At 50.6% G+C, this 13,293-nt stretch overlaps 1 protein-coding gene across 1 annotated transcript in view; it reads left to right on the plus strand.

The window, feature by feature from the left end:
• The window catches only part of IGFBP7 (insulin like growth factor binding protein 7), a 19,688-nt gene continuing 6,395 nt past the window's right edge, over positions 1-13,293 (plus strand). The window contains exon 1 of the mRNA XM_062574380.1: positions 1-463. Within this exon, the coding sequence (XP_062430364.1) occupies positions 16-463 (448 nt within the window). The 5' untranslated portion in view covers positions 1-15. The remainder of the gene's footprint in view (positions 464-13,293) is intronic.

A 13,293-nucleotide genomic window follows, 5' to 3' on the forward strand; every position in this document is an offset into this window, starting at 1 on the left:
CCGGGCCGTGCTGCCATGGCGCCCTGCGCGCTGCTGCTGCTGCTGCTGGCGGCGGCCGCGCCGGCGCTGCTGGCGGGCGAGGCAGGCGGCTGCGGGCCGTGCGTGGCGGCGCGGTGCCCGGCGCTGCCGGCGCGGGGCTGCCCGCTGGGCCGGGTGCGCGACGCCTGCGGCTGCTGCTGGCAGTGCGGGCGCGGCGAGGGCGAGGCGTGCGGCGGCGAGGGGCGCTGCGCCGCCGGCCTGGAGTGCGTCAAGAGCCGTAAGCGCCGCAAGGCCAAGGGCAGCCCGGGCCCCGCCGCCGCCGCCGCCCCGCTGGGCGTGTGCGTGTGCAAAAGCCGCTACCCGGTGTGCGGCAGCGACGGGCTCACCTACGGCAGCGGCTGCCAGCTGCGCGCTGCCAGCCTGCGCGCCCAGAGCCGCGGCGAGCCCGCCATCAGCCAGCGCAGCAAGGGAGCCTGCGAGCAAGGTGCGCGGGCGTGCAGCGGGGCGGGCGGGCGCGCAGCGCGGGAGCGCGTGCAGAGTGCGCGGCACCGGGCGGCTGCCGCTGTCGGCGGGGCGGCGAGGCCGAGCTAAGCCTTTCTTCTCTTTCTTTCTTCGCTTTTTAATTATTTTTTTTTCCCTGCGCGGTTTGTTCCAAATGCCTTACGGGCCCTGCGTTCCCCCCCATACACCCAGAGCAGAGGAAGCCGAGAAAGCGCTACGTTGCAGCAGGGTTTAGCTGCCTTTTGGGTGTCACCTGCTCTCCTCTCCCTGTCTCCCTTAGAACAAGCTGCGTTTGGTAAAACAAGCACTGTGCTGAGCGCCCCGACGTAAGTAATGTCGCCCTGGTGGCTGTCTTCCTCTTACAGCTACGTGCGGCTGAGCCGTGCCAGGGAGGCCGTGTCTGTATGCCAAGGCAAACTCGTGCCGAGCAGGTTAAAAGCCTGATTAAGGCTGGCACAGTGCTTGCAGCTGTCCGGGGTACCAGCAGATGTCCAGCTGTGCCACCTGTCTTTCCCCGGTGCAAAAGCTGGTGCTGAAAGCTCCTGGTAGTGTTTTGTCCTATTGGGATGCTTATTCTACAGTCGGAATGATTTCAAAACTACCTTAAATGGACTTGGGAGTCCAAGTCACATGAAGCTGCCTAAACTTGGGAGTAAAACTTTAGCTGTGTCCCAGAAATACACAGAGACGTAGCCACTCTCCATGGGCCTCCAGCTGTGGAAGAGCCACAGGGCCCTCCTGCTCTGTTGTGCTCAAATGTGCTCAGCTGCTGCTTGCGATTTGGGATGCCGTGACACGGGACGAAGGGCTACAGCCACCCAGGGGAAGATGACAAACGATGAGAAGAGGAGGTTCGGAAATCCTCCGATTAAATGGATGTGAAAGCCGCAGAAATTCAGAGTCCGTGTTACCATCGCTGTTCTGGTTTGATGCGGTAGAACAGGTAGCAGCTTTCTTCGAATCAGCTTGTAGCGATTTGCACTTGCAGCATGTCCAATCCGAACAGCAGGAGCTCAGTTCTTCCCAAGCTTTTGCTTAGAGAAAGCACTCTAGGAAGAAGAAATTTCAGCTGCGAAGCCTCCGCTAGAAATCCTGGCTTCCGAGCTGCCCTCCAGCTGAGTGGTTAGGAGAGCGGGTTTTGCTGGGAGGCAGGGTGGCACAGGACACCCCAGTCGCGCAGCCTGCAGCACGTCTCAAGGACAGTATTGCAGCGCCAATGCTATTTTGCTGGAGGAATGTTTTCATAAGCGCAGTGTGTGCAGGGTCACAACCTCCACCTCCTCCTTCTCCTTCTTCCCATAACTTAGGCCAACTATGTCTTGCAAAACAATGTTTCTGGAACACCCGTGGCCCAAGGAAAGCAGTAAAGGCTGGGCAAGAATCGGATTATGCAACTTGCTGCTCCCCACCGACACCTTGCGTGGCTCCATGCGAACCTTGTGCAAAGGATTGGGCTTGTACATTAGCCAGGAATGTTGTGAAGCAAAATGTTAACCCTGGAGGGAACGCACTGAGAGGCAGAGCAAGCTAGCGAGGGTGGAGACCGCTCTACCACGTACTGCGCTTCAGGTTAGCTGTGCTAGCAGCTACCTAAAACTAGCTTGGGTCTCTCTACGCTTCCTGCGGCAGGACAGATCCTTGTAGGCTCACTGTTCCTTTGCCAACACACTACCAGGCTGGCAGCCTCTGGAAAGGATCCTCATCTGTATTGCAGTAAGTTTGCCTTGGGGTCTGCAGGTGGTTGCTGTGCAAGCCAGGAGCCAGCAAACTGGGGCTCCTGCCCTCGTGGCAAGGTGGGATGGGACAAGTAGAGCCTCTGCCTGAGCCTCTGCCTAGCACTGGGAAAGATTTCTTTCCTCTCCTGCCCAGAGGAGTCAGAAGATGGGCACAGCACTTCTGAACAATCATGTTGCTTCTTGGCCCCGCTAACTCAGTTTAAGCAAGTGGATGTGTTTGGAAGGCAATGGCTGAGGTTGTGCTTTAGAGGAGGGCTGTGTTCTCCACCCCTTTGCCCAAGGTTATCCAGGAGTTCCTTACAGAACAGGTATCCGTACTTGTGTTGTAAGCTGCTGCTGTTCCTTGTGTCTGTCCCAGGCTGGATGCCTGCGAGGCCTGGCTGGGCTTTGACCCATGCTATGGAGACAGAGTCCAAAGGGGTAATTGTGAACATGACCTGTCAGGCAAGAAGGTGAGAGGCACAGAGGGGAAGATGATTGTCTCTGACCCACCAGCCTGGAAAACTTCCACAAGACTCTCTTGATCTTCTGCTAGTCACAGTGGCAGTCGGGGAGCTATGAATAGGACCAGGATGTATGGGACATCCACCACACAGCCGAACTACACCTTTTCCTTGGAAAAGGACCCTGTGAATGTGCAGCAGGATACCTTTGCAGGCTGGCACTGACTCTCTATTATCTGATGTTTAAAAGCTCCACTGGAGATACGGTGATGAGTCATTGGTAAAATATCTCCTCCTCTCCGGCTCTGGGGAGCTGCTTGCCTTTTGAAAGGAGAGCTCTGACCTGGCATGGCAGGGAAGGGAGCGGGAGAGGCACACTTTGCTCAGCAGCCGTGTTGCAAGAGACCCTTCTCAGCCCTCCCTCGGGTGCATTATCATCCCTTGTGCTGCAGACCTTCCTCTGGTGATACATATCACTCTGGCTCACAGCCGGGAGGCAGAGATTCAGCCCCCACACCTGGTACTAAGACATCTGGAAGTATTTCTCTGGCCCTCAAGAGTGCCTCTCAGCTCTTTCTGGGGACTTCTGGGTAGGGAGAAAAGGGGAGTTGTAAATCTCAACATTGATTTTGAAACAACAGTGGGAGCAATAGAAAGGCGCATCCCATCCCATCAAAGCCTCAGGGCAGAATCTCTCTGTGTCTTTCCAGATAGATGTTAACTCTTTTCTGCGTTTCTAAAGAAACATAAGTGTTGTGAAGGTCCAAAAGTGAAAGTTTGGCCTTTTGCCATTTCCTGCCACAATTAGGCATGGTCTCCTTGCAAGCTCGCTGAGGTGAGATCCTGCAGAGAAGGACCCAATCAGGCAAGATCCTGCCTCCATCAGTCTTGTGTGTGATGGCTTCCAAGTGTGTTTTGCACAGAAAGTACAATTTGGGAGACAGGGGACTTGGGCTTCATGCTCATGGCAGACTGGATCTGTGTGCAATCCCTGGACTATTGGGCTTGTGTCCTTTGGGGACAACAGGCAGCAGCCTTTGAAGTCTGAGAAGCGATCGAGAAAAACATGTTTACATGTTGACTCTGTTGGATATATATCTAAGTTTTTTTTTTTTTTCTCTTCGAGTGGAGCCAGACAGAGAGAGCTTGTTTTGATTTAACGTTGCTTATTTGTACAGGAGGAAATGCAGAGCTGTGTCTGCTGTTGGCCTTCACTGTCGTCTGCAGGAAGGGAGGTGGCTAGAGATGGAGCATGTAGCGGAAGAAGAGAACGAGGCTCTTCCTCACCCACCCCACCACCATGGTGTGCTGGGAGCTGAAGGGCAGGAGACGAGACACAGAGATGCAAGTGGGGCAAACGTTGACATTTTTATTCCTTTCGTCATTCCTGCTGGTGTTTGCCCAAAATTCACCTCCTGGGCCAGATGGCAGTGGGTCTTTCCACAGCTTCCTTCTGGCCTCAAACACGTGCATGAGACACAGGGGTCACCTCAAGCAATTAAAAGATTTGAGATCCTACTTGTTTAACTGACACTGCATTTCATATCCTTCCTGCCATCTTGTCTCCCTTTCATCACATATACACCAGGTATTCAAAGCGTTTGAGTATCTCATTGCCTTCTGGGAGGGCCACTCCTACTGATCTGTTGTAGGTGACACTGTGCAGGCATAGCAAGTCGATTTATTTACCTCTTCCGCTGCTTGAATCTGTTGCATCATTATCATCTCTGAACAGTCCCACTTAAGGAGACATTAAGCACCTTTCTAACCACCCCAGAGGGAAGTCTTACAGAGCATGCTTTTTATCTCTGTTACTTGGCCAGTTGCGTGTGTGATAAAGATTAATGTGCACAGAAGCGTCCAACGAAGTATTCGGAGATCAAAATGCACAGGCAGTGCCAGTTGAGTACTTGCGTTGGATTTCACAAAAGATCATTTGCAGACCTAATAAAGCAGCTCAGAAACAAAGAACTCACTCATTACAGAGGGAGTTACATAACATTTAGCATGTAATTGCTAAAGATGCACATATTTTCCACCATAGATTTATTTCCAAGGGAATAAAGTTTAATTAAAATGCTATTTGACAAAGCTGACAAAATACGTGGCCTGTTGAACTTTCCATATTCATCGCATTTGCTGCACAGCCCTCTGTGGTTTTTGCTTAGTGAGAGGCACTGCCTGCCAGCTGGGAATGACTTGGACATTTCTTGTTGTTAAAGTGAAAGAAAGGAGCCAGGCCTTGGGCCTGAATAATTTGCCCTGACCTTGTACTTGGGATTTGCTTTGTGCTATGTGTTTTCCAAACCTCTCTAATCTGATGCCTGCATTCTTTGTGTGAAAACAGTGAAGCAGTGCAGAAAAAGGTATTTCCAGAGCAGCCAAAGATACCTGCTAGAGAGCAAAGGAAGTCAGTCAAGAAGAGCTTGGGAGGATGTAAGTAACGATCCATGTTTGACAGGTGCAGGGATGCAGCCAGCGCTTCCTGGCGTAGGCTGCACACGGGTAGGACCATCCGGAAGGGGCTGGAGAAAGGCATAATCTCTTTGCCGGAGATTTTTAACTTTTTGCACTGAGACTCCCATCTCGTTGAGGCTGTGTGCCTGCCTCCGGGGCTGCGTTAGCAGGGCATGCCAGAGCTGCATGCGTTTGCTCTCAGGTAAACAGGCTGCAATGTTGCAGTGCTCCTCCTGGCGGGGCTCGCGCGGGCTCCAGGTTCACCCCGCTCCCTGCCAGGGTGCCACTACCTGCAGCACTTTCCTTTGCGCTCCAGGAGCCTCTCTGTAACTCTGGTCCGGAGGCCCCGAGGGAGATGGGTGCTGCGAAGCCGCTACCCAGCATTGCCTTTAAATGGATTGGCTTTTGTTTGCACTTTGCTCTGTGAATATTAATAGTTACATTCACATCTGCTGCCAGCTCTGGCAGGCATGGACACAAACCAGAATACTGCTGGTGGGACCAGCGCAGCAGGACAGCTGTGTTAGCCCTCTGGCCAGGAGGGGAGGCTCTGGTGACAGCCTGGGAGCTGTCCTCGGTGGCCATTCGGCTGCCATCGGTGTGTTCAGATGCTGAGAAGAGCCTCTTACGGGCTTGGCGGCTTTTATTTTTCAGGCAGAAATGCACGCACTGAGGCTGTTTGCAGGCAGCTAGGACCCAGGGCATGAGGACTGTGGTATCCAGTGCCATTCAAAGCCAGCTGGCATAGGGAATCAGGGTTGCATGGCTCAGCTCAAGCCATGCAGAACAAACCCTCAAAGCACCAACCCCCATCAAAAAGCTAGAAGGACTTTTGGTGTGACGATCTCTTTGAGCAGAAAAATGCCAGGCACGCACTTGTTGCCCAATGAGTGCAAGAACAGACAGGCTCCTCGTTCAGGACAAATTCTGTCTTGAGTCACTGTTATCATTAGCCATGGGCAAATCCCTGCTTCAAGGGACAATTTGCAACTGCTTGAACGCCACTGAAGTTGCCTTATTACAACCTGTAGGACTTGAGGGACCCGCAGGGCTGTGGGGTTCGAAGTGATTTCTTTTGGACATTCCAGCACAGGTCACATTTGTTTCCTTTCACAAAGTGGAAAGATGTGGAGCCTATGAACAGGATGCGGTTTGCAATGGCAGCCAGTCAGCCGTTTCTTTGGAGAACCCTGTTCCCACTGCGGGGGCACTGCGGTCCCTGCAGAGCCACATGGAGATCAGACCCAGGATCCTCTGTAAATCACTTGGAGATTTACATGCATGGAGACGTGCCTGTTCTCCCTAGAGGGGAGACTTCTGGGGTGAGGTTGTAGGCTTTTCTGTAGGAAAATTTAGACCAAGCAGGAGCAGGGGAGAGACTCTTCTAAAGCTGTCTGTAACCAGCACTAAAGGATGCCCAGTTTGAGGCATTCCCAGTTGCTACAACTGTGCTCTCCTCAGAAGGTTACGGATGCTGTGCCTCTGCAGCAGAGGAATGTTTTTTGGCTTGCTGGATGCTCACGTAGCAGCCCTCTTTTAGAAGAATTTTTGGTGGGTGTCTCTGGCCAGCACAGGGTCTTGGGAAAAGGTGGGTGCAAGGTTTCTCATCTGTCCACAAGGATTAAAAAATGGGAGGATGGATGTAGGATTGGGCCTACCAGGCTCTTTTGGAAATCGACAGTCCTGGGGGGAAATGTGCCCCTACAAATTCCTGCCACTTCACCTCAGTGGTGCTTTTTTCCTTGCAGATGGCTCAGCATCCCATAAAGCTAATTCTGCTCTGCAAACAGAGAAGGAATGAGTTCCCACAGATCAATTTTAAAATAAGAAACATAAATCACTTGCTAGCTTGTTCCATCTAAATTCAGCTGTGGAGCCAAGAGTATTTTGTTTTATTTATTTATTTTTAATCCACTGCCAGAGTAGAGCGGAAGCAGGGTATTTTAGGGAAGGATCTTGGGAGGCTTCTACTTATCACTGGCATAGGCTCATATTCTCCTGACGCATCTGCCTTAAACTCAAAGGCTCCTGAGCCTTTCAGGCACTAGACAGCACAACCCATATCAGATCACATTCTGTAAGAAATTCCTGGATTTGTGTTTTATAATTATCAAGTGGCTTGGATTGCTTTAACCCTTTCCTACTGCTCTTCCTTCCCTGGATTTTAAGGGAGTCCAAAGAATATCCACATTTTATGAGCATTTTCTAGTTGCTGGTGAAAGAGAAGATTAGGGCAGTTTCTGCCAAGTATGTGATAGAGAAAAATTTCCCATTCCTCCTGTGCAGCTGGTTTGGGTTTGTGCATCACATGGGAGCACAGGGTCTTGCGGCAGTGGCTTGCTACCTGCTTTTTCCCACCATGAACGGGAGTTATGCACCTGTGTGTGGATCTTGCAAGTGTCCTTGAGCAGGGTCTGCAGAGACCATGGCACAGTGGAGCCATGTGTGCATGTGCTGGGGAAACATGGTTGTTTGTACCACAGGGCCCTTTGAGATGAAGCGTTAAAGGGGTATGGAAGCAGCTGTCCTTCAATGCCATGCTTGCTCTTCCAGCACATAGTGGATTAGGATTTTTGAGACACGGTTAGTAGGGCTGAAGTTGTGTAATTGATTTTTTTTAATTCATCTACGACATTGGGATTTTCCCCTGTTAAAGGATAGGCCATAATTCCTTCTTAAAAGACATTTAGTTATTTGGAAAGGTTTCGGTTCATTGAAGCTTAATACACTTTGAGCTTTTACGGCTAAGATCTTATTAGGGAAGCTGTTTAATATATAACTTGGCAGCTCAGAGCACATTACCTGGCATGCCTCTAGGAGAGCATGAGCATATCTGGGGCTTTTCAACACCCCAGCTAACCAAGAGTATTCCATATTTTACCTATGTCTTCATTCAAAATCATGGCATAATAAAATTGCTAGGGAGGAATGACTTTAGATCAGCAAATTCCTCCCTATGTTTGTTATTTCTGCTGATGGAAAAGCATGCTGTGTTTAAAAAATCTTTCTAATCCTTTGTTGGGCAGAGGTTGATTGAGGTTCATACTAAATTGGAGATTACCAATTAATGAGTCTAATCAGGTTGGACTTTTGAAAGCCCTGTTCACTTTACCATGAATAAATGCTGCCATGCCTAGTTTCCGCATCTCCCAGCCCTCACACCACAAGGTTTTCACGTTCCTTCCAGCTTTATGTCTGCTTGACAAGAGAGCTCTTGAAAGGAGACAAACTGATTAACAACTGGTATCTTGCAAGAACGGGGTCCTTTCTGCTCAAGAGGGTGGCTTAGAGCAGCTCGGCGTGTTGAACAAGCCCACGGCTTGCGAGCAGGAGTCACCAATGAGGGTGTTCTCAGAGGCTGAGTTTCTGAGCCATTTCCTAGATCTCCTCTGCCTTGCCACAGTGCACTCCCACAACCGCACACCAATACTTCCTGTAACTCCCCCAACTACATATGCACCGAAGGGAGCAGCTCAGACAGCAAACTGCGGTGAAGTTGGGAATAATGAATTGCTAGGCTGAGCATTAACACCCTCACTATCTGGGAGAGACCCTACTGAGCTGCTGATTAGCTCTTGTCTTGCTTCGCTTCAGCTCATGGCCCTTCTCATGCCATAAGAGGTTTTCTCTATAAAACTGAGCCAAGGTTACACAGAGAAAAGAGGGGAAAACGAGGAAAGCAGGAAGGGAAGAATTTCTTTATAGATAGGAGGTCAGGATCAAAACACAAATGTACATAATAGACATGGCTGTGAGGCTGTGAAGGCATCTACAGAAAGCCAACATCTGTTTTGACCACAGGGACAGCAGCTCTTAAGAGACCAACACCAGGAAGGTGAGGTGGGTAAAAAGAGCAGGAGAGAGAGGGAAAAGGAAAGACAGTTGTCATAGACTGGCTTGTTGCAGTTTGTTAGCAAGGGCTGTTTCATCTTTGCTCCAAGATCTTGGCCTTTCCCCATCAGGCAACACCACAAGTGCTGAAAACACCTTTTGCTTATGGCCGTGGAAAGACTGGGTTCCCTGTTGTTGCAGCTTTGAGATCTAGGTTGCATTTAGGGTGCTGCTGAATGCGGCAGAGGACTGTGCTTGGCAGAAGGCATGCAGAATTGCAGCCTTTTCTCTGTATTAAACACTAGAGCCAATGGAGAATTGAATTTGTCAGAGAACAGAAAAATGGGTTGGGTTTCGCTCTTTGCAATGCCGCCTTCCCCTCCTCGCCTTTTACCCCACACATAAGCCCCCAAGGAGGACTGGTAAATAGCTATACAAAGGTCACACACAAGGTCTCTTTATGTGATGAAGGTAGCATGCCTGAACTGTGGTAAAAAAACTGGGGAAAGATTTCTAGCTGTGCAGGTCCCTGTTCCCTGCTGAGCCTAGAGGGGTGAGAAGCAGGAAAAGGTCTGTGGTAGACGGTATTCCAGCCACTGGGCCTGGCCTCATGCTGCCCTAGCCTCAACTCTCCAGGGCTTGGGGCAAGGAAATAGCTCTTTGGCAAGGCTGTGTCTGCATTTGCAGACTTTCCCCGGGGTCTCTGGATTGCTGAAGTCTGAGAGCAAGAGCAGAGAGGGTATCTGAGGAGGCCCTGCATCTGTATTCTCCTTTGGTCCTGACATCCTGCAGCACATTGCTCTCAGAGGACCTTTCTGTAACTCTTTGGTCTCTTTGAGTTCAGGTTCAAGGAGGGAGAAAAATACCTTCAGAGGAAGGAACCACGCTTGTAAATCTGCCAGAAAAGAGCAGGCAGCTTTGAGAATGGGAAAAGACAAACTACTTTGAAGCTAGACTTCCCGTCTGCTGTTGCCCCTCCCAGAGCATTGCCCTGGGAAGGAGCAGCTGACAGCATGTAAGCTAGAATTAGAAAATGCTGCTTACAGAAGGTTTCCCCTTCTCCATATAAAGTCATATTGAAGGGAAAATACTTTCCTGGCAGCTTAGGAGACTGGAGTGGGTCTATTTCCAAGCTTGCAGGAGCACATGAGAGCGCAAACCGCCTGGGTTTGCTTTAATTTGTTGTCTCAAAGAGAGTGTTCCTAGTCAGTGTTTTATCCAGAGCTGCAGCGCTTGGGAAGGCTGGCAGGGAACCAGGCTGACACCCACACAGGCTCGTGTGTGGTACACAGCTTCATATTCTTGTGGCTGGGACTTCCCACGCACACCTGGGTGACAAAGCCTGCCCCACACTGCGTAAGTGTTAAGCCTATTTCTGCCTTCAGTTATATACCTGCATGATTTCGGCAAGAGTCGTCGCTCTGCCTGCCGGTGTGTGCTTGAAGCCTCATTCGTGACTTTTGGCTGCATTAATCTGAGATACACTATCCTCTTGACATTGCTCGACAAGGCAGCTACCTTAAGGTCACCAGCCTTCCCCTCATTACGTTAAAAATGTCCAGTAAATGACTGTATTGTCCACATGCCAGGCAATGAGACATATCACAGGGGTTAGTTTCCTAGTTACCGTCATCTCCTTGTGCCTCTTCAAACTGTTTTGCTTTAGTCACAGGCCACTGAGTCTTACAAGAATGCAAATGCTTCGTTAAGAGAGGCATAAGCACACTGGAAGAGGGACCATCTTTAACTGGATTCATTCGAATAGCTGGGGAATAAAGGCCAAGTATGCCAGCTGGGGCGCGCTTCACTTCTTGACTGGTCAAAGTGAGATTTTTTTGCTCTCACTGGGGAAAACTCCAAGAATTTAAAAGGCTGAATTACCATGTGTTTAAAAGCTTGTGATTTCTAAGGTGTTGCTCTGATCTTATGATTTTGGAGGGCTTGGGGGAGAACTTTATTGAAGCTTTTTTGAAGACTCAACAGCCTCTAGGTTGTGCCTAGTTCTGCCTGTGTCTGCTGCCTTTTGGGAGTTTATTCCTTGTGTGCGCAGAGCAACCCCTTGGGGTATGGAAAAGGACAGCTTTGTCTCCACTATGATCAGGCACTTCCCCCCCAGCAGTTGTGGGTTTTGTCCTTGTTTTCCCTGGAGTAAGCCAGAGCAAGGGAGAATGTACACATTCTGTACACAGGACTGAGCACTGCAGAGATGCCAGCATCGATATTTGCAAGGAACAGCTAACGCTGAGCTGTGATGGATCATCCCTGTGGTGCGAGTGAGGGGCGTATGGTTGTGCTGGGTGCTGAGAAGTAGAAATCTGGTATTTTGATGAGCAGGGAAGAGGTGCCGGAGGGGTGCTGGAAACAAATGCCAAATGATAACCTCACCGAGGAAGTGACGGGCTCTGCCGTATGGTGCTTTGGCAGAAAAGCAACTAAATAACAGCCATGGGAACTCCTCTCTGACAGCAGCTTGTGACATAACACAGACCATCAGCTCCTTAGGATCTGCAGAAAAACAAGCCCTGGACTTGCAGGCTCCTCTTCCAGGGTGAATGAGCTCGCTGGCTCTGTAAATAAGCTATTTCCCTGGCCACGGAGAAGTCTTAGAGCAATGGGCAGAGCCGTATAGAAACGCCTGCAGTGCCTGTGGAAGGCAGCTATTCTCCATGAACAGCCTGCACTCTCTGTTCAGCCAAAAAGCTCAGGGCAAATACTGGGGAGGAATATCCTATGCATGCACAGCACCCCGAGTCAATCCCTGGCAGGGGGGAAACAGAGACCACTTGGCCAAGTTGATGTCTCCATCCTCTTGGGGAGGGGGGCTCCCATCTTGGTGAGCATTTTCATCAGCACGTGTAAGCTGCAAATTCCTGGCCCAAAGGAAGCAGACAGAGAAACATTCCCCTTCACAGGGAGTACTGCAGCAAAAATCCAGTTGAGCGCAAAGGCCATTAAGATGCCAGATGCCTTCTGAAGGCCGGAGGGGTTCTCGTTAGTGAGGGTAGGACTAGCAGGATCCTTGCTGGCAGGAATCAACTAAATTGCTCTGTGCAAGGTGGGATTGTTTTCAGTCCTGCCAAGTATACGGTGACCTTGCTTCCTTCACCTGACCCCTGAAGCAAGAGGGGCTGCTTGCAGGAGGAAATGTGCCCACGTCCTCCAAAGACCCCGCAAGGCTCGGGCGTCTACTTCCTCACTGATTGCTGCAGGTTGTCGGGTCCCCTGCCCATCTCTGGGGTGAGGGGTACTTAGAGGAGGCTGTGGGAGGCAACGTGTCACTGTGAGTGACATTGTACCAACATGAGTGGTAACTAGGGTATCCTTCCATGCGTGCAGATATCAACGAGCTGTGTCAGGAGTGCGGGTATCACTGAATTACGATGGTTTTCTTCTGAGAACCAAGTGGTGTTCCCTAAAGGATGAAAAAAATCAGGCATGTTCTGCTGTGATCCTAGTTTAAATCTGCTGACCTCTTGGCCTTCCTCATTTATTTTTAGTGAAGGAATGAGTCTGACTCCAGAGTTCTGGATACCCCAAGAGACCAAAGTAACTCTTCTCATGACACGGGTGTTTCTTTCGGGATGTGTATGTAGCCCCTCCTAGTCTCAGTGCTGTCAGATGGAGACAGAGGCCTGTGAATGCTTCCAGTTCAGCTTCACAGTTGGGCTTTGCAGCCAAAGGCAGACCGCTCACGTTCCTCCTCGTTAGATCCAGGTCTGGGTACCAGGCTCAGGGCTGCCTTTGAGCTCTTCGCGGGTTTTGGCTTCTGTGCCAAGCCAGCCGAAGCTTAGCAATGAAGCTGTATTCCTGTTTGCAGGGCAGATGAGCAATTTCTCCTCCCAGTCAGAATAGCGGGTGAAATTCCCTCTCTCTTTTCCTCTGCCACCAGCTGCTGCAGAAAAAGCCCAGCATGTCCTGCATCTTGCAGAGCGAGGGAAACGCCGATGGGCCGAGGATGGCTGGGGACCCAGACGCATAGTGGCAAGGAACAGGTGGTGTGCTGAGCTCCCAAACACAACGCTCAGTGCATCAGCTCACCTCCACTGGCTCCCTCCTGCTCCATGTCCACAATGATACAGGGTTCAACTCGGTGGCAGCTGAGACTGAGACCCTGAAATCAGTGAATTTAGTGGGGTGTTGAATGCTGCCTGTTCCCAGCCAGGAAATAATTGAGCCAGTTCATGGGAGAGCATAACGGTGCCTTAAAATTTGTCCGTGATTTAACATAATCAGAGTCTCTTCTCTTCTATGGAGGGAGGTGGTGACTATTCTTAAGGCAGCTGGGTTTCTCCTGCATCACAGAGAACTTCAGCAAACGGTGATAGAGGAAGGTGTTGTACAGGAGT

The sequence above is a fragment of the Rhea pennata genome, chromosome 4 (assembly GCF_028389875.1).
Source record: "Rhea pennata isolate bPtePen1 chromosome 4, bPtePen1.pri, whole genome shotgun sequence".
Taxonomy (NCBI): domain Eukaryota; kingdom Metazoa; phylum Chordata; class Aves; order Rheiformes; family Rheidae; genus Rhea; species Rhea pennata.